The sequence below is a fragment of the Leuciscus leuciscus genome (genome assembly GCF_965113295.1).
Source record: "Leuciscus leuciscus genome assembly, chromosome: 6".
NCBI classification, from domain to species: domain Eukaryota; kingdom Metazoa; phylum Chordata; class Actinopteri; order Cypriniformes; family Leuciscidae; genus Leuciscus; species Leuciscus leuciscus.
This window is the reverse complement of record NC_138730.1, coordinates 12,745,431-12,767,327: the sequence shown is the minus strand read 5'-3', so window position 1 is coordinate 12,767,327 and position 21,897 is coordinate 12,745,431. Positions and strand designations below refer to the sequence as shown.

At 39.2% G+C, this 21,897-nt stretch overlaps 1 protein-coding gene across 1 annotated transcript; it reads right to left on the bottom strand.

The window, feature by feature from the left end:
- Positions 1–283: 283 nt before the first annotated feature.
- ipp (intracisternal A particle-promoted polypeptide) lies at positions 284–17,525 on the bottom strand. The gene is made up of 10 exons (XM_082174009.1): positions 17,256–17,525; positions 11,903–12,275; positions 10,051–10,262; positions 7,515–7,734; positions 6,190–6,345; positions 5,349–5,516; positions 3,454–3,591; positions 3,081–3,203; positions 1,734–1,954; positions 284–1,637 (listed from the first exon to the last, which is right to left on the bottom strand). Exons 2-10 carry the CDS (start codon positions 12,237–12,239, stop codon positions 1,413–1,415), a joined length of 1,800 nt encoding a protein of 599 aa, XP_082030135.1. The 5' UTR covers positions 12,240–12,275; positions 17,256–17,525; the 3' UTR covers positions 284–1,412.
- Positions 17,526–21,897: the final 4,372 nt, after the last annotated feature.

The following is a 21,897-nucleotide window of genomic DNA, read 5'->3' as shown; positions in this document are numbered from 1 at the left end:
GTGATAAATTTGCAACGACAAAAATACAAACCGATCATAAAAAAAAAACATTTAAATTCCAATTTACATTATGCTAATAGCTGTACTTATAGTTAAGGAAGTGAATGGACATTCATTTTGGTCTGATATTACAGTAGGACTGTGTCTGTAGAATCATAATTCATTAACATCTTTTGTGAATGTCTGTGATGGCCATTGAGTCAGATATGACAGTCTTACAGGAGTGGAAAACTATTTAGTTTTATTCCAGGATCTTGAATATTAAAGCTCTCAGCTGAACAAATTCTAGTGCTTAAATTTATTAAAATATTTTTTTAACAACAAACAAGCAGGTTTCCACAAGCTTAAGATCGTGAGAAACAAAGGTACAATACAAAAGTGCAAAATGTAACAAATTAAACATTTTGAAATGAGGCAAATGTGAAACTGAACAAAAGAAGCAAGTTGCTGGCTAAACTGGACATCAACAACACTGAGATGATAACACCACAAACAACTCAATGGACCACGAACGGCATGGGTGAACTGAGTGACCTTTTGATGAATGCTCATGATCTCAAAACTATGGAAGCTCATTTCCACCACAGAATGAAAAATAAAGGTAAATGTGACTTTTTATCTCACAATTCTGACTTTTTTTTCTCACAATTGCAAGTTTACACCTCGCAATTCTGACTTCTCAGAATTGCATAATATAAAGTCGCGACTGTGTGTTATAAAGGCAGAATTGCATAATATAAAGTTGCAATTGGGAGAAATAAACTCGGAATTCTGACTTTTTTCTCAAAATTGAGAACGTAATTGGGAGATATAAAGTCGCAATTGCATGTTTTAGAGTCTGAATTGCGAGATATAAACTCTATAAAGTATTTTTTTCCTTAGAATTGGTCTTTTTAACTCGCAACTGCGAGTTTATATCTCACAATTCTGAGAAAAGATGTCAGAATTAATAAACTTAATTAATAAACAAGAAATAAACTTGAAATTCGAACACGCAATTGCGAGATATAAAGTCAGAATTGCAAGAAAAAGTCAGAATCGCAATTCTGATTTTATAACATGCAATTGAGACTTTATATCATGCAATTCTGACTTTATATCTCACATTTCTAAGAAATAAAGTCAGAATTGCGAGATGTAAACTCGCAATTGTGAGATAAAAAGTCACAATTATCTTTTAAAATGTTTTATTCTGTGGCGGAAACAAGCTTCCATACAAAACCCAAGCGGTGTAAAAAAAAAAAAAGATACACCTTGATGCTTCACTCCCAAACATGCCTTCTCAAGTTCATAGGTTAACATATGAGATCTATCCCAGGTGTCCTTCTTAACTCGTTTAAAAAGTATAATAAATTAGACACTGTAAAATCAGTTAGAAGAGTGGAGTTGAGTGATATTGCTGGTTGTGAACATCAGAGCACGGCTACGCCTCCATCACAGCGGCTTGTGATCATGTTACCGATCTCGGTCCATGTGTCCAGGTGCGGGTCATAGATTTCCACCGAGTCTACAGTAACCGGTGCTGAAAAGTCCCGGCTCGTGGTCCGACCACCCACCGCATATAACAACCCATTAACAGCCGCCACTGTTACCCCTGCGCGCGGGACGGCCATCGACGCCACCTCCACCCATTTCTCCTAAAAGAACAGAGCCATACGCAGCATTAAAAGGAGAAGCATATGCATAAAGGGTCGGCTTGATATCATGTAAACCAGGCTTTATGGAATCCTAACCTCCTCTAGGCAATACTTTTCCACAGTGTCCAGTGACCCCAGGGCCTCGTTCCAGCCTCCTACAGCGTAGATGCAGTTATTGAGGCTCGCTACGCCCACGTACGCCCGTCGGGTCACCATGACAGGCAGGGCGCTCCAGCGGCGAGAGATTGGGTCGTACACTTCAGCCGAGCGCAGCTCCGTTCCCTCATCACTGATGCCACCAATCACATAGATGAAGCCTGGAACATTCACACACCACACTGAAGACTAGAGCCTGCATATACGTTTTCCCCATTCTCCCACAGTGCATTTTAGCACTTCTGGATGCATCGTCCAGAAGTCAGTGGAGTTTCGGTTAAATGCCTGAAATAAGGTCTGTGGTGAACACATGCTTAAGATAAGTTCAGGCTTTATTCTACGATATTAAATACATCAGAAATTGTGTAAAAAAAAAAAAAAGGTTGATGCAAACTTCCTACAAAAATATGTAATCACTGCAGCGCTTTATTATGGAAGATTGTTTCCGCCACAGAATAAAACATTTTAAAAGATAATTGCGACTTTTTTATCTCACAATTGCGAGTTTACATCTTGCAATTCTGACTTTTTTCCTCGCAATTTTGAGTTTATATCTCGCAAATCTGACTTGATAACTCGCAATTGCGACTTTACAGTATATCACGCAATTCTGAGATAAAAATTGCGATGTAAACTCGCAATTATGAGATAAAAAGTCAGAATTGTGAGATAAAAAGTCGCAATTACCTTTCTTATTTTTTTATTCTGTGGTGGAAACAAGCTACCTGACTTTATAGTTATGTCCAGTTTGTGAATGTATCATTCTTTTCTATCCGTTCTTTTAGTGGACTTTATCATTTTAAACTGTTTGCAGGTTGAGTACAAATGTATGTCACAATTCACATTTTTTTCCATCATCATTTGACATTTCTCCCCTCAAACTCTGAATCTACTGGTCATATAATGTGCAGTGTTTCTGTGACGCACCAAAGCACATGAAAATGAGGCACGTGTTTGGGTTTCTGCTGTTGAGTGTCGAGCCGTAACATTCTAACTGCATCGTTTCACACAGTACAAGTTTGGCTAAAAAGTTGAGCTAACCCTGCTGTGGAGAACAGAGAGTGAAACGCCTTTATGATGAAAGAAGAGGTATACAGTAGAAGTGAAGAATCATGCACAATTAAGCCAGGTAAATGTATTCCCATTTCATTTGATGTTGATTTTAATGCTACACTATTTTAAATAAATGGATTTATGAAACAAAGTGGATGTTCAAGTCAAATATATTAAACCTTTAAAAGTCATTTATTGGTCATCGATATGGTTCAGTTATCGATGAGGACGTACCTTGCAGCTCACAGCAGCCAAAATAATATCGAGGAACAGCCAAGCTCCCAATAATCTCCCATTTGTTTTCTGCTGGGTCATATCGTTCCATGGTCTTCCCAATTTCCGAGCCAATCCAGCCTCCTGAAACAATAAACAATTACATGTATGCATTTGGCAAACACTTTTATCCAAAGCCACTTATATTGCCCGCAATGTGTACATTTCATCAGTTCATGCATTGCTAGGGAACCCATGAGCTTGGCGTTGCCAGAGCTATGCTGAACTACAGGAATCTTCATGCAATCAATCACATGGTGTTATAGTGAAACCCAACAAAACCCTGAAGAGAGCAGCAGACTCGCCCTGCCAGAAAGCGTATGAATTTGCATACCGAGTGCATAAAGAGCTCCATGACAGGAACAGACTCCAACCCCACAGCGTGGATAGGTCAGAGACGCCACTGCCGCCCACTGCTTGGTCACTGGGTCGTACCGCTCCGTGCAGTCGAAGATCATCGAGTCTTTTTCTCCTGTGCAATACAAGATGGCTGAATGTTTACCATTGTCTCCTAAAATTATATTCTAAATACAATTTTAGTTCATTGCTATGTGGTTATGCTAGGTAGCTCTATGTGATGGCTTAATAGCCAAACAGCATACGCCCATATTCTGGTCTCTAGACTCAGATCTCGTTTTCAGTTTGGAGGCATTTATTGATACCTATAAAGTTCTAATAATCATTCTAACACCACACCACATTTATAACGATTACAACAGGAAGGAATGATATCATTGGAATCACTTTCAAAACAATTCCAAAAAACAGTCTCAAAAAAGCATTATTTGACGTGATTTAAAAAAAACCTTTAAATATGTAATTTTGGTGATCAAACATTAGTTTTTTAGTGATAAAATGATTGACTACAGGGAGACTTTAAAAATTATACACACTATATGGACAAAAGTATTGGGGCACAGGGAGCTTCAATCAGACCCATTGCCACAGTTGTATAAAATCAAGCACCTAAGCACGCTGTCTGCATTTACAAATGTTTATGAAAAAAATGTGTCTTTCTGAAGAGCTCAGTGAATTCAAGTGTGGTACTGTGATAGGATGCCACCTTTGCAATAAGTCAGTTAGTGAAATTTCATCCCTGCTAGATATTCCACGGTCAACTGAAAGTGGTATAATTGGAAAGTGGAAGCGTTTAGAAACAGCAGCAACTCAGCTACGAAGCGGAAGACCATGTAAAGTGCTGAGGTGAATGGTACGTTAAAGTCACCAACTCGGGGCGCTGATTCCATAGCCACAGCGTTCCAAACTTCTACTGGCATTAATAACAGAAAATATCAAAAACTGTGCTGAGGGATTTTCTTGGAATGGGTTTCCATGGCCGAGCAGCTGCGTGTAAGCCTCTCATCTCCGAGTACAATGCCAAGTGTCAGAAGGAGTGGTGTAAATTACACCGCCACTGGACTCTGGAGCAGTGGAAACCCGTTCTGTGGAGTGATGAATCATGCAGTCTGATGATGGGCGAGTCTGGGTTTGGCGGATGCCAGAGGAACGTTACCTGCCTGACTGCATTGAGCCAACTGTTAAAGTTTGGTGGAGGGGGGATTATGGTGTGCGGTTGTTTTTCAGGGCTTGGGCTTGGCCCCTTAGTTCCAGTGAAGGGAAATCTTAATGCTTCAGCATACCAAGACATTTTGGAAAACGCTATGCTTCCAACTTTGTGGGAATGGTTTGGGGAAGGCCGTTTTCTATTCCAGCATGACTGTGTCCCAGAGGCCAAAGCAAGGTCCATAAAGACATGGTTGGATGAGTTTGGTTTGGAAGAACTTGACAGAGCCACCCAGACCTCAAACCCATCGAAGACCTTTGGGAGGAACTGGAACGGGATTGCGAGCCAGGCCTTCTCGTCCTACATCAGTGCCTGACCTCACTAATGCTCAATACTGGATGAATGGGCAAAATCTTGTGGAAAGCCTTTCTAGAAGAGTGGAAGCTGTTATAGTTGCAAAAGACCATTTAATCTCCATATTAATGTCATGTCACTTCTTTTTTTCAGTATTTAGAATGCAATGTCATTACAGTTCCTGTTGGTATAATGGTCAGGTGTCCCAATACTTTTGTCCATTTAGTGTATTTAATAGGGGGTGCAGCCAAGAAATTATTTTTGCATGGGCACTAATATTGTTGAGGCAACACAATAGAACAAACACAAAAAATAAACCCACACAAGACATTTTTGCATGAGGCAACACAATAGAATAAACCCACACTCACCCCCAACTACATATATCATGCCTTCCAGGACCGCCACACCGAGTCCACTGCGGGCCTGATGCAGGGAAGACACGGTGGTCCAGTACTGACTGAACGAATCGAAGCGTTCAACACAGCTCAAAGCCCGACTGTCACTCCATCGGCCGCCCTGCAGGCGCGTGTAACCACCTATAGACAGGAGGAGGAAGAAGTTGAATTGGATGAACATGACTAAAGGCTGGAATGCACTACATGACTTTTGCCCTGATTTACAGTCTGGACGAGTCAACAATAGTTAGCTGTCAGTGTCCTGGTAGCAGGACATTTGGCATGCTTTTTTCCCCAGCACTTATTTTAGTAAGCATCACATTTTTTTATCATTTGGACCCTTAAACACTCAAAATTCCTCCCATGAACGCCAGGTTAAAACTGGACCTTGCATTGTCACGAAGACAGTACTTTTACTTATCCAGGCTTAATTTTTGTAATATCAACTTTGGAACTTGGTAGGACATTACTTTGTTTTTCTAGAGTCCAAATTATTTAGTAAAATATATATTTTGTATAATAAGTTGAGTTTAGTACATTTGCTTTACAGTAAACCTTTTTTGAAGAACTTCTGCAATAATCTACTGAGTGCCTTGTTCAAAAAAATAATAATAATAAAAACCAGCCTTAGGTCTGTATTCCAAAGCATTCATGAATTACAAAATAAATAATAAAGTAATAAAAAAAAAACAATAAAGTTCATACTCAATAGACAGTTAACAGGTTAAAATCTGTTTCGATTTGAAAACTCTGTGGTGTATTCCAACCTTGAGACGAATATCCCAGCTGCACACTGGCTGAAGAGTTTACGTACCAATGGCATAGAGGTACTTGCGGGCTTTTCTCCTGGGCCGGGTCTTGGCCGTTTGCAGAAGGCTGAAATGTTTGCTCTCTTTGGGGGACTTGTTGACTTCAGTGTACTCTCTCAGAAGGGTTTGCAATGCAACCCGCAAACTGAAGTCAGAAATACCTGTGAGGGAAAGTCTCATCACCAATGTGTACACAAAAACAAACATAATAAAACAAATAATTCCAGCTAAATTTTTTGTAAAATAAACAAGATACGCACATTCATTCAATTCTGTATCGATAATGAACTTCACTTTATTTATTGCACTGCATTATTTTATTTCCGTTTATACAACAGTTCTTTCTGGTTCTCGAATCTGAATGGCCGAGAGCCTTTTCCAGCCGTGCGATATCCCCCCAGTATCAGCTCTCTGACCGTTTGTATCACTCCGCTTGCGGCGGCTGTCATGGCGGTCGAGCAAATCCACCATATTTTTATTTTACAAATACTCCTGTTGTTGTGTCACGGAATGTAGTTTTGAGAGTTTTTTAGGTGAGAAAGTGGTTATTTAGACCTCAAATATGTGACTCATATATAAACATAATGCCTATTTTACAATTTATTTTAGAGTTAAACATGACGTATAATACATTTTGGGTTTATCAAACGGGCAATCTTTGGTCTTATTAATCTATTACAATCGCTAGAGCGCCTCTTGAGATCAGGGGAGTGAGGTTTACACGCACAGCTCTTACTGGCCTACTCTTATTGTTTAAAAAAAAATTATTATCCATAATTTTTTTGCTCTTAAATCCTCTTAAAATGTCTGTGTAACACATTTTGAAATACCATTGCATGTGAATATATATTTTAACATTTTCTTTGCTTTTATTATTTGACAGAATATTTTATTCATGTTATTATTAATAATAATATTTGTGTTTACATGTATTACGGCTGCCATTTTTTTATAAAAAAAAATTAAATACACCTCTCAAATCTGTAACAGTGAATTTTCTACGGTTACCGTAGCTATACTTTCAGTCAGAAAAGTATAGAAGTTTAGTTCCACAATTTTTACTTTTTTTCTCAGAATTGCGTGATATAAACTTGCAATTGCAAGTTTTTAATTTAGAATTGCATGATATAAAGTCGCAATTTGGTGTTATAAAGTCAGAACTGTGAGATCTTTTTTTCCTCAGAATTGGACTTTATTACTCATAATTGCAAGTTTATATATCAAAATTCTGAGAAAAGAAGTCAGAATTGTGAAATAAAAAGTGAGATAAAAATTCTGAGTTTCATTCATTAGTGTCGCACTCATCTGAATGCCAGTCTCTCTAGCTCACCCTCAATGTACTTGTAGAGTCTCTGTGGGGACAGCAGAGCGAAGCGTACAGGCTCCAGAACCTCCACCACGTGCTTCTTCCGGTGGGGCACGTTGTGGTGCAGCCAGTCCATGGCAGCCGTGAACACTTGATACTCATCTTCAATCCTCAGCTCCTCACTGCGGAGCAACTTCACCAGCTGATCTTTAGACAAGCTGGAGAACTCTTCTGAGGAGCGAACCTGACACCACACACATGACCGAACACGGGTTTTTTAACACATGAGGTTGTGATTGGTTCTCAAAACAGTCATGGAAGCTGGTATTTGGAGAACAACAGTGGACAGTACTTACAATAGTAGGTCATTTAACTGGGTGACTTTCTATACGTTAAAAACCCTCCTATGCTGTTGGGGACAGTTTGACCTGCATTCAATTTTCCAACTGCTTGAAACACTGGTAATTTTGAGACATTTTCACATTTAGGGGTATGAATTTGCATGCAAATCTTTAACACAGATGTGTTTTGGAAAGGCTGAATAAATGTTGGCAACATCAATTGTTTTAGGGGTCAAATTGGTCTACCATTAGTTGACTACTCCATTCAATTTGCCAAAAATCAACACTTTGAATAAAGTAACCCTAACAGAAAAAAGATAATCTTTCATGTAGCAAATCAAAAAATAAAATATACATGAGAAATAATTAATTTACTCTCAAAATGGAGAATTTCCTTTTTTTTCTGTGAAAGAATGTTTTTGGTCGTTCATTTTGTTCGATTCACCTATACTGCATGTAGGGCTGTGACGGTGGCAGTTTTTTACCACCGCGGTAGTAATGGACCCAAATACCGGCGGTGTTGCGGTTGTTGGGTGGGGGGTGTTTTGAAATAAATAAATTAAACAAAAACAAAGAAACAACAAACTAAAGCCTGTAAAGCATTGAAATAAATATCAGTAAATACTGGTAACTTACATAATATAATAAAGTTGAATCTATTTAAAAAAAAAAAAAAATTAAGAAAAAATTTCGGTTAATATTTCCACACAAAGGCGCGTGATATAGCCTACCGCTCTGCGCATTGAGAGGGATGTGGGACACAAGCAGGAAAGAGACCATCGATCTTTTCGAGACCATCATGTTTTCTACTTGTAAAAGGTATGAAGAGCGAATTTTATCTTCTACAAGGGCAAGGCATTTAGGCTGTTTGCGCGCTGCCAGAGAAAGCCAAACTAAAATCACCCGCGGTTGTGAAACGCGCTTTACAAAATGAACTTGACGCTTCTTACCAATTATCATGTCTAACAAGCACAAACTGTGTTAAAAAGAATTTGACTTATAAGTAAAAATGTAGGCTATCTGTCCGACAGCGTTTTTTCTACTTTAACACAGTAAAGAATACGAAAATAATCGACCTAAAAGCGAACAAAGGAAGAAACGTTTATAACGCGTCTTTGGGTGAGACGCGAGTGAAGATATGGGAAAAGAAAAAAGAGATTCATTCCATGCAGGGATGAGTCACGATTTTTGAATATTCGATTAGTTGATTTAATTATATAATATCGAATGTTCTAATGTCTGTTGTGCGATCATTCTCTAAAATAAAATCTCCATGTTCTGGTGCTGATGCAGTGGTGATGCGTAACCGGAGGGTGACGCTGCCAATAACGCACATAACAGCTGTCACAAAGAACTGGCAAAAGTAATGATTATGAACGTGTCAAAGATAGCAAAGAGACATTTGAATTGTTTATTAATAAAGTGTTTTTTTTTGTGTGTGTCAGTGTCGGGCTGCAAAGATGAAGTTGACGATGCTCACTCTTTGCAGTGAACGCGCCTAGAGAGAAATGCACACTTCATACGGAATACACAAGCATATGCTAGTCGGTTTATTTTCGTTTTGAATTGTTTTGTTTAAAAGTATATAATTCAAGCTTTCTATAAGAATAACTAATGGAATATTTTTAAATTCGCTAATAATCGGGTGACCAGATCGCAAACCAGAATTCAAAGCCGACAAAGCTTATGTTTATGGGCTCACGTAGGCTACAACTCTCTCATTCGTCATGAATTTAAACTTTTCCATGGCTGCGATATTACATTTAATTGCTAACCTATTATTTATTTTGTAAACAAAGCTTTGTGTGTCATAATATTAATGTTAAACAGCATTCATATACAAACATTTTTTTTAGGCGAACTACCGCCGGTACTACTCAGCCACCGCGGTGGCGCTTTACAACCGCGGTGGTGCGGTTGTCAAGTTTACCGGCACAGCCCTAACTGCATGTTTTTGGATTGCGGGCAAAACAAGAGCACCCAGAGGACACCCATGCAGACACAGGGGGAACATGCGAACTCCACACAGGCCTCCTGGCTCAGACCTCCATGCTGAGAGGAGTACTTACAATACTCATCCAGAATCAACTCTACCTTTACAAAAACCCTCTCTTTTCAGTCTCAGGTTTAAACCTTTGAATCAGGGTGAAAAGAAACAAAGAACAAAGAACAAAATGCTGAGAATATTTAATACAGAAAACTCGAGTCAATAAACCCACCTCTAGAAAGTGGCAGTGGATGTAGTCTTCAGTAAACTTTAACAGCTCCATACAGGCGATCTGCTCCAAAAAGCGATAGATCCCCACACAGTTGGACGGGTCCATGTGAGCCCGGAGGAATTCTCCACAGATATCCACCACCTCACTCAACTGCAGCATGTCTGCAGCCACCATCAGCTCCTGCACAGTGTCCACCGTCACGTCAATAGAGCCTGTCAGGAGCAGGAGAAGACCTTCTTCAAATATGTTTAGCATTCATATACTTGGAAAAGACTATTACACATTATATAACAGAAAGGTTTTTATCCAAAGAAACTTTCAGTGTACTTTTTACAGGTCCAGTCCCAATGAACATAAAACTTATGTAAGGTTTTAAAGAGTATTTTTACAAAAAAAACTCTAAAACTGATGAACTTTTCAATGATTATAATAAACTGTTCTTCAAAGACAGCGGGCATAATGGAGCATTCAATTGCCTGATATAAAAAAAAAAATGATGTGTAATCCTTTGGAATGTCAGCCTGGGAGTAAATGATCTGGTTCCAGTGATTATTGGATGTAGAAAAATTTGTCTTTTTCATGTAGTTTGTTTGGAATGCATTGATCCCATTCGTTGTGCCATTTGTTGATTATGTACGGCAGGATTCCTCATATCTGGCAGCCGGAGGGCCACTGCCAACCCTAATCAAAGACACCTGAGCAAGATAATCAAGGTCATCATATTACAGGCCGCTGAGATTGATCAGGGTTTGAGGGCTTCGAGGATTTATGGAACCCTGATGAACGAGATTATAGTAATGACGTGTCCCAAATGACGCACTATACACTATGCGCTAATACACTACACAACCGTGTAGTGTATGAACTTTATATGTTTATTTTGTCCGTCAACATCGGAGTCTGATAGCCCCTCCCCCTCAGCTACGTAATTAAAGCTGCGACAGTCGAGTGCATGAAGTGTCCAACGTCCCACGCTTCATTTTTTCCGATTAAATAAGTGCATCATCCGGGTCATTTTTGAGGGCCACCAGAACAAAACTTTATTTTTACAAGTGAAAACATCCCCAAATGGAAGTGTTTTTGTCAGGTTTAGCTCAATTCAGGATGCAAATCTCTCCCCGTATAGTTAAGTAGGCACAAACACACACATAACTAGTCCACTTAAACTCTTTACTACTTGACAGTGTCAAAGAAGTGACTGGATGACAATCTTGTACCTTCCCCTGTTATAAATATCATTTTAAAGGGACACTGCACATTAAATAAAGGCTATGGTTAGGGGTAAAGTTATTAAGCACTCACATGTATGCACATAATAAGTATATATTAACTGGTTAAATACATAGTAGTTAAGGCCATCTTATATAAAGCATGACCAAAAGATTTTAAAGGCTTAACCCTCTGGTGCTCTTCGCGTGCCGGTCAAAAATGAACAAATTTTTTTTATTTTCAATGAAAGGAATGTAAAATATTTGATAATGTTTTTTATTTTATATTGTGTATTTTTAGGGGATTTTATGGTACTACATTGTATTTACGCAGTAGTTATAATCCATTTATTCACGTTTTGAGCATAAACCTGGAAGTTACATTTCCAACTTAAACTGTCGTAAATCTTGAATGCTTTAAAGCACAGACTTAAGTCTGATCTCTTTTTAAAGACGACACTTGGCAAATTATTGCTGAGGTGAAAACGGTTTAAAGCAGTGAACACTAAAGATTTCACTAGATGAAATTCGTCTCCCATTCGTTTCCAATGCGGCCATTTTTGACCGTGAGGAGCACAAGTGTGGTAATATTAATAGTGACAATGGTCATTAGCAAACATACAACAAATATGATTCTAACATACCAGTGTAAATAAATCCCAGGAGAATTTCAAAGACGTCAGCCTCCACTCCAGCAATGCGAACCTCCTCCTCGCGGGCTTCGCTCATGCCTCCAGAGAACAGAGCAGTGAAATACGGGCCGCTGGCAGCCAGCACCAGCTTGTGGACCCCAAACACCCGTCCGCCAACCAGCAGCCGCACGTCGCAGAAGTCAGAAAGCAGACGCATCTTGTTCATCTGAGCTAGCAGGAGACCAGCATGTCTGTCTGAGGAGTAAATCCCATGATCACTCGCCGCCACGGTTTCATCTCCAGCCACAGAACGGCGAGTAGATGGAAGAGATGGACCAGCGGAGGACATGATGATTCCAGCTGGGCACCACAACAATGCTTTTACCTAAAGCACACAAACAGACACTTTCAATAATGCTATTCTCATCCAAAACCCCTCACAGTACCCTTATTACAGAGTCATTTAAAGACACAACTGAACAGAAAATGCATAAGTTGATTTACTTTGTATATTGTATTTGATCATGTTTTATAATTTAGTTTTTTTTATTTATGAGCCATGCTGAAAAAAACTAAAACAAACTAAAATGAAGCGTAACCAACCATATAATCAACCGATTAAACAGACTGATGTCAATACTCAATGAAAGCATTGAATTTAGGCTTTTATTCACATATAAACTTTCATCATTCACACATCAGTTGTGGTAAACAGAGGCTCAATTTTGATTGCTTGACGTGTGAGAACCAATGAGGTTCATTCTCTTGTGTTGCACAGCACGTCTGAGCTTCTGCAAGAACCAATGAGGTTCGTTCTCGTGTGTTGCACAGCACGTCTGAGCTTCTGCAAGAACCAGTGAGGTTCGTTCTCGTGTGTTGCACAGCACGTCTGAGCTTCTGCAAGAACCAGTGAGGTTCGTTCTCGTGTGTTGCACAGCACGTCTGAGCTTCTGCAAGAACCAATGAGGTTCGTTCTCTTGTGTTGCGCAGCACGTCTGAGCTTCTGCAAGAACCAATGAGGTTCGTTCTCGTGTGTTGCACAGCACGTCTGAGCTTCTGCAAGAACCAATGAGGTTCGTTCTCGTGTGTTGCACAGCACGTCTGAGCTTCTGCAAGAACCAATGAGGTTCGTTCTCGTGTGTTGCACAGCACGTCTGAGCTTCTGCAAGAACCAATGAGGTTCGTTCTCTTGTGTTGCGCAGCACGTCTGAGCTTCTGCAAGAACCAATGAGGTTCGTTCTCGTGTGTTGCACAGCACGTCTGAGCTTCTGCAAGAACCAATGAGGTTCGTTCTCGTGTGTTGCACAGCACGTCTGAGCTTCTGCAAGAACCAATGAGGTTCGTTCTCTTGTGTTGCGCAGCACGTCTGAGCTTCTGCAAGAACCAATGAGGTTCGTTCTCGTGTGTTGCGCAGCACGTCTGAGCTTCTGCAAGAACCAATGAGGTTCGTTCTCGTGTGTTGCACAGCACGTCTGAGCTTCTGCAAGAACCAGTGAGGTTCGTTCTCGTGTGTTGCACAGCACGTCTGAGCTTCTGCAAGAACCAATGAGGTTCGTTCTCTTGTGTTGCGCAGCACGTCTGAGCTTCTGCAAGAACCAATGAGGTTCGTTCTCGTGTGTTGCGCAGCACGTCTGAGCTTCTGCAAGAAGCAATGAGGTTCGTTCTCGTGTGTTGCACAGCACGTCTGAGCTTCTGCAAGAACCAGTGAGGTTCGTTCTCGTGTGTTGCACAGCACGTCTGAGCTTCTGCAAGAACCAATGAGGTTCGTTCTCTTGTGTTGCGCAGCACGTCTGAGCTTCTGCAAGAACCAGTGAGGTTCGTTCTCGTGTGTTGCGCAGCACGTCTGAGCTTCTGCAAACCAGTGAGGTTCGTTCTCTTGTGTTGCGCAGCACGTCTGAGCTTCTGCAAGAACCAGTGAGGTTCGTTCTCTTGTGTTGCGCAGCACGTCTGAGCTTCTGCAAGAACCAATGAGGTTCGTTCTCTTGTGTTGCGCAGCACGTCTGAGCTTCTGCAAGAACCAGTGAGGTTCGTTCTCGTGTGTTGCACAGCACGTTTGAGCTTCTGCAAGAACCAATGAGGTTCGTTCTCGTGTGTTGCGCAGCACGTCTGAGCTTCTGCAAGAACCAGTGAGGTTCGTTCTCTTGTGTTGCGCAGCACGTCTGAGCTTCTGCAAGAACCAATGAGGTTCGTTCTCGTGTGTTGCGCAGCACGTCTGAGCTTCTGCAAGAACCAATGAGGTTCGTTCTCGTGTGTTGCGCAGCACGTCTGAGCTTCTGCAAGAACCAGTGAGGTTCGTTCTCTTGTGTTGCGCAGCACGTCTGAGCTTCTGCAAGAACCAGTGAGGTTCGTTCTCTTGTGTTGCGCAGCACGTCTGAGCTTCTGCAAGAACCAATGAGGTTCGTTCTCTTGTGTTGCGCAGCACGTCTGAGCTTCTGCAAGAACCAGTGAGGTTCGTTCTCGTGTGTTGCACAGCACGTCTGAGCTTCTGCAAGAACCAGTGAGGTTCGTTCTCTTGTGTTGCGCAGCACGTCTGAGCTTCTGCAAGAACCAGTGAGGTTCGTTCTCTTGTGTTGCGCAGCACGTCTGAGCTTCTGCAAGAACCAGTGAGGTTCGTTCTCGTGTGTTGCGCAGCACGTCTGAGCTTCTGCAAGAACCAATGAGGTTCGTTCTCTTGTGTTGCGCAGCACGTCTGAGCTTCTGCAAGAACCAGTGAGGTTCGTTCTCTTGTGTTGCGCAGCACGTCTGAGCTTCTGCAAGAACCAATGAGGTTCGTTCTCTTGTGTTGCGCAGCACGTCTGAGCTTCTGCAAGAACCAGTGAGGTTCGTTCTCGTGTGTTGCACAGCACGTCTGAGCTTCTGCAAGAACCAATGAGGTTCGTTCTCTTGTGTTGCGCAGCACGTCTGAGCTTCTGCAAGAACCAATGAGGTTCGTTCTCGTGTGTTGCACAGCACGTCTGAGCTTCTGCAAGAACCAATGAGGTTCGTTCTCGTGTGTTGCACAGCACGTCTGAGCTTCTGCAAGAACCAATGAGGTTCGTTCTCGTGTGTCAAGCAGGTTTAGTTGAGCTTCTGTTTATGTCCACTGTTCATTGTTTAAATGTGATTAAAAGCCTAAATGGAATCTGTTCATCATATAAAGCAATCAAGTTTCTTCGTAAAATTTTAACTAAACCTACCAATTCATATGGATTAGTTTTATGATCTCGTTATGAAAGATTTTAAGCATCAAAGTAATAGTTGCGTAGCTGTCAATGAGGGACAGAAAGCTCTCAAATTTCATCAAAAAGATCTTCATTTGTGTTCCGAAGATGAAAGAAACGACATGATGGTGAGTAATCAATGAAAGAATTTTCATTTTTGGGAGAATTATCCCAAGGTACATTTCAAAAGGTTATAACTTTGGAACCCTTGGTTCAAGAAGAATGTAATTTAGTTCACCTGATTACTCTCTTCATGCTGATCACATTCAATAGCTCACATTAAGACTCCACCCATTACAGTGGTGGCCATTTTGAAAAGTACAGTTTTTCATTTTTTCACTACTCCACCAACAAATGTTGTCGAATTTTGTCAAAAATCTGATCAGATCATCTTTGAACCGAGCTGCACAGAAATGACTGAACAGATGTTTAATATTTATCTTTGTTCAAAAATGATGATGTCGTGAACTAAACGATGTTGACCCAAAATTTAATCAGAGGCTGTATCTCTGCAAAACTTTGATCAATCGAAACGAAAATGCCCGCCTTGCCGAATATTCAGGTAAATACAGCCAGTTGTAGAACGTAAATAGTTGAGAAAACGCATGTTGTGTAATAGTAAATCTGTGAATCTGTGCGTATTAAGCTCTTAAAGTGACAGCAGCCTAATAAACCTGCTGCTGTCTGTCATGTTAATCAAAGAACAGAACAGAAAATCATTCGCTGCCCTTGACTGAATAACTTTTGTAACTTTAATTGTAAGCATTAATCTGTATTTAATTTATGCAATGGAAACTATCCAGTGTTAGTTTACATTTGAGTAATTTATTAAAATTTCTGTAGTATTACCTGAATACTACTGTTAGACCCAACTGAAAATGTTTATTTTGGGTTTATTTCATTTATCTCTTTATTCTATTGTTTTTATTTGTGCTATCGTTTGCAATTGGTTTATCTGTTCTTATTTATTGCTGTTTACTTGTCATTTTTTGTAAATGTAGTTCAAAGATTCAAATAAAGCCTCCCTGTGCGGTGTGTAAGCTATTAAAACAAAATTACAGTGGTGAAATGATTACGGTGTATGGCTCGTTTCCCCCGTGAACTAAAGATTGTGGGTTCGATTCCTGCGGGGTGAAACTTTATAAAATGTATTGTTATGTCACTTCAATTCCTTTGTTATCTGGGTAAGCATTGTACTAATCTTTCTTCCTCTTAGATTAACAAATTAATGTTTTTTTTTGTTTGTTTGTTTTTTATTCTGTGATCACTGTAATAAACCTCTTTTCATTTTAAATTCATTCTCACCTGAACTACTGAAGCTCGGTAGTTAAGGAGAATATGTGTCTTCCAAGTGGAGCGTGGTAGTAAGTAACATTCACCTGATCTGAAAATTGTGGGTTTGATTCCTGCGTGGTTGAACATTATAAAAGTGAGTGTATTGTTGTCATTTCGATGCTTTTTTATTCATTCATTTTAATATTTTTGTGAGAGTTCTTTCCAACAGACTGTATGATTTTGAGATCCATCTTTTCATAATGTGGACAATTGAGGGACTCAAACGCAACTATTACAAAAGGTAGAAACATTTCCTGGTGCTCAAGAAGGCAAGACAGTGCATTAATACATTAAGGGGGCATATTCTGCAAGGAATATGTACATTTACGTGCAGAAATGTATTGTTATTAACATTATCTAAAAAAAGAAATTGAGGTGGACATTTTGTGGTGTTCTATGGCTAAATTAAAAGCTAATTTGATGGGTGTAACCGAATAAACCCCAACCTGTTGTAGTTTAGTTTGGGCTGGGCTGTGTTGTGTTTTAGCTGTCATGCTGCTGTGAACTGATCACAGGAACAACCTGTCGAACCTGCAACCTTTCAGGTGCTCAGACCAGATGTTTAACAAATGAGCCACACCTCCTCTGCGAAATCATGAAAGCTAGCATCACCCTGAACTCCGGTGTGGACTGAAATGTCCATGTTCCTGTGATAGGTTTACAGCAGCTTGACATCTAAAATACAGCCCAGCCCAAAACCACAACCACAACAAACATCAACATTAGATGCTCAAACTGCAACACATCCGAAAAGCAAAAGCTCAGTTCAACAGGTAACTTAGAGCAGTTAAGAGTGCAGTGCTAATCAATGGACGTATAAGCCTACTTACATTTTAATTTCGTTATTTTCTCCACTTCGTTTATCCATATGATCATAGACCGACTTCCGCATGGGCATCGAGTTTTCCTGCATCGGCATTTCAGTCTGTCAAACCGATCCGAAACATACAAATATGTTCAGGCATTTTTAAAGACTTCGGGACTGTGTGCCCGGATTTCACGATTATTATTGTTATTATTATTTGGCTTTTTATAGTTATTCGTTTAAATTATTACTTTTTTATCATTTTTTCAGCCGTTTTAACAGTCCTGTTGGTGGCGGTAATGCGCTGAATGGTGTTCAATCTGAAGAAGTAATCTGTCAGACCAAAGTAATCGATACACGACCATGAACTTAAAATACTGTAACGTTCTTTTCTATTACAGAAAAATATACAAAATTTGCACAAACATATACAACTCGCAACAAATATATAAAGGAAAACAATTTATGCCAGGAGTAAAAAATTACAATAAGTTAAAGTGACACAATGTTTCGTAAGTCTTTTTTGCTTTTTGTTTTTAATATTATCTAAAGTAGTGCCATATTGTTTAATTTATTTTATAAAGTGTGCACAATTTGGCTTAGCTTTAGCCCATTTCTTCACATGAATGTGATATTTTCCAAGTACAAAAGTTGTATGAGGAAAAAATATATAGGCCTACTTTTGGAATCAATGATAGCTATCTGAAAAAAAACAGAGAGAGAGAGAGAGAGAGAGAGAGAGAGAGAGAGAGAGAGAGAGAGAGAGAGAGAGAGAGAGAGAGAGAAGATTATAACATGATACAGATAAATGTGTATTAATGTTTTAAACAGCCTAGAAATAAAGTTTGGGACATCCAACCAAAACATTCTCGAATATTGGCCTACACATTCAAAGAAAAGATGGATCACAGATTATTTAGCAACAACACAAAATTCATAGGAGTCTGGCATAATTGAAATGCTCAAGTAACTCTTAACAGGGTAAACTCTGTGTAAAATTTTAAAGGATACCTCTCTTACATTATTAATTATAAAAAAAAATAAAATAAAAAAAAAACTTCTGTGTTATTGACCATACTTTTTCCCACTGAATAATTTCATATTTAGATGACCAAAACACTGTTGAACATGGCAAATCATTTCTCTTTAATACATTTTTAATATATCTGTTGCTGCATTTATCTTTTGCTACTGTAACGTTCAATTCTTCCTCATATCGCTTAGTTGATTTTAATGTCAAATGAAATATTTGGGTGACATAGAAAGGACATATAGATAAGATTATATATAAACCTCCAATATTTCCCACCTCGTGCATTAAAGACCTTTTATTTTTTAAGCTAGACAGTACCCTCCCATACAATACACCTCAAAAATATGAATCAAAAGTGTGATACCAACTACTGTCTTCTGCACCACTGTTAAAGGCGTGGAGTCTAAATTATTATGGGCGTAGAACAAATCGTGTCATGGGTTTGAGTTCAGACTGAGGATCTGTTTTTTTAATAAAATATATGTTTTCATATTGGAAACAACTAGAGTAAAGAACTATGTTTTGCTCAAAGAAAAAAGCAAGAATAACTGACCAGATACCACTATATGGAGAATTTATGGGTATTTTGTTATCAGTACACTTGTTTTTTTTTTAAATCTGCTGTCAGGAGATGGTAGTAATGCACTGAAAATGCAATCCGACATTAAACAGAGGAAGAAACATGCAGGGAATATGCAAAATGCACATTTCAAGGTATTTAGGGAAACTGATGACTCCCCAAATAGTATGTTCAGATCCTTTTGGACTGAGCTATTAGAAACAGGAATTAACCTTTAAAGGTGCAGTCTGTAAGAATGACTAGTGGTGGAATAAGGTACTGCAGTCCAATTCAAGATATCGGAGACCGTGGGCTCTCCCGCCTCCTCCTCCTCCTCCTCCTCCTCAGACTCTCAGACTCGAGCTCACGGGTTGCCAGTTTGAGCACACGCAACAGGAACAACGAGCGCAATGGACAATGAAAATGGGCAGATTGGCAACAGTATCACAGACCAAAACAATAACAAACATTCCAGCCTGGAAACGCACATTTAAAGTAAAATAACTGGCTGTAGACGTGTTTTTCAGAGAAACGACTATGTGAACTTCAGTAATGCTTCAATATTGAGCATGTTTCCTCAATATTTGCAAACATGTTATGGTATTTTTATGCTTTAGTAGAGTGAAAAAGTTAAACACAGCACCTTTAAACACAGTGTTTACTCATTCTTATGTATTTAAGTGAAGAAAAACGTTGCATTATTTAAATAGGAAATCATACAAATTGGATAGTTTGGAGTGTGAGACAACTGTGTGAACTTGAAGGAACTCTTCTTTAGATATAAGTCTAAAAGTAATTTTAAAATGTCCAGTTCATCCAGGTACATGCGACACAGAAAAGTGCAATATAAATGTAACAAATTATTACTATTATTAAGTTAGCAAATTCTTTTTGGAACCACTGTGATTATGATTAGCAGCCAGTGGCTTTCCAGACTTGATTCTGTTTTGTTGAAGAACCCCTTATTCATTAGACCGTTTAGAACAGTGGTTCTCAACTCCAGTCCTCGGGACCCGCTGCTCTGCACATTTTGTATGTCTCTCTTATATAAGCGTGCCGTACCGAACCAAGCCGTACCGTACCATGCAGTGGAAAAGCGCCATTATTTATCTGACACACTCAAATCAATTCATGGAGTCTCTCCTGACGAGCTGATGATCTGGTTCAGGTGTGTTAAATAAGGGAGACATACAAAATGTGCAGAGCAGCGGGTCCCGGGGACTGGAGTTGAGAACCACTGGTTTAGAAAATGGAGTTAGAAAATGTTTCATAATATCTTTTTATTTAACTGAAGAAAGAATCAAAGAGGCCAGAGTGGAGCATCTTGCGCTGTTTATAAATTCTAAATTTGTTTTCATTAAGTTCCCTGGTTTATGCCGAATCTGACAATATCTCAATCGTCATTTTACATCAGTTCGTCTGTCCACCATATTGAAGTAGGCTATGAAAAACTGTTTTTTTTTTGCTACTACAAATATTGCCCATCTGATCATGTGATCTTCTGACCAAGCCACACAAAAATAACTGAATGGATTTGTGATATTTGCTACCGCTATCGAGAAATAAGTACCTATTCGAATTTGACTCTGCCTGTGTTTGTTTTCTAATGCTTCTTAGCTTAGCATGCTAATTGGTTAGCATGTTAATTATTGTCCATTCATTCTAATGTGGCCATAAACTATGTTAGTAGGGAAGTTAGCATAGCATGCTAACCAGTTAACATGCTGAGTAATGCTTTTGTGTGCTCATTCTTGCCTCAGCAGCCTGATGTGATGAGCAATGAACACTTGATCAGAAAGTTGGGGGTTCGATCCTCATATGCACCAATGTCCAAATTGCTACTGTTGGCAATTGCCAAGTACATTCAAGGGTTTATTTGTATTAAACGTTTTTTTCTGCTACAATTGCTATGTCTAGAAAAGATTCTCACCTTGAATCTCAATATCAAAACAAGAATCTGCCCTCTCTGTGATACTTAATGTTAAGCAACAGAATTTTCAAATGAAAGTTTGTGTTTACATAAATCCTGTTTGACAAAATCAGAACCATTTTTACCTCGAACCATTTTACATGTTCTGTTAAAACATATTTTTTATACACCAATCCTATAGAACACTTAAACACATTAAAAGTAACTTTAAAAACCAAAGTTGTTATTTCTTCCCATTTTCTTTCTTTTTTTAGCTACTTTGCTACTTTTTGAATGAACTCATGGAACTAATGGAGGGGTTTGGCCCCATTATTGCTGCCAGCAGCTATATTTCAAAACTTTTTTTATATTTTAAATTAAAAAGCATGCATTGCTCAAAAAGAAATGGAATAGTGTACAAATTACAGTATGTGTGTGGGTGTGGTTATTCTCGTGATGTAATAGTGAATCAGTCTATACTGTATGTATTTTATGAACATAAGCCACAATAGGATTGGATATCAGTAATCAGGGTTTACTTATAGTACCTGCACACTTGTTACAAGCAGTCCTTGCGTGATGTAACCAGGAACCTGTTCTTCACACACTGACACACACTCACAAAGCTTTTAAGCCCATCCACACTGCTGACACAGAGCGAGGGCTAATCCCGAACACTTCTCATATGCAACCTGCTACAAGAATGTCCTTGTTTTCATGCCCCCACCTAATACCATATAATAGTCTTCCTGTGCAGATTTCTCTTCTGAACATTCAGTTCTTCTGAATTATTACCAGCAGTGCAACAGTAAGTCCTATTAGTGTCACTGGGTCATTCTCAGGAAACGATGCCATTAGTGAATGGAAATTAATATTCAAGGATTTTACATTTTACGTCAAATTTGAAAAGGTAATCATTGAACTTTCAACTATTTCTCTCACTCCAGGCCCAAAGTAGCAAACATAGACAATTGGGGCACAAATCATGTTTCTATGAACTAGAAATGTTTTGTGTTTGAATATAACAGGGTTTAATGTTCATAAAACTGTTATGTAATGTTATTTACGTAATGTTTTAGACAGCTCAGGCCTGGTTTACACTGCTCATGACGGCAGCACATTTACAAGAAATTCATTTAATTAATAAACACATCAGACACGGGCTC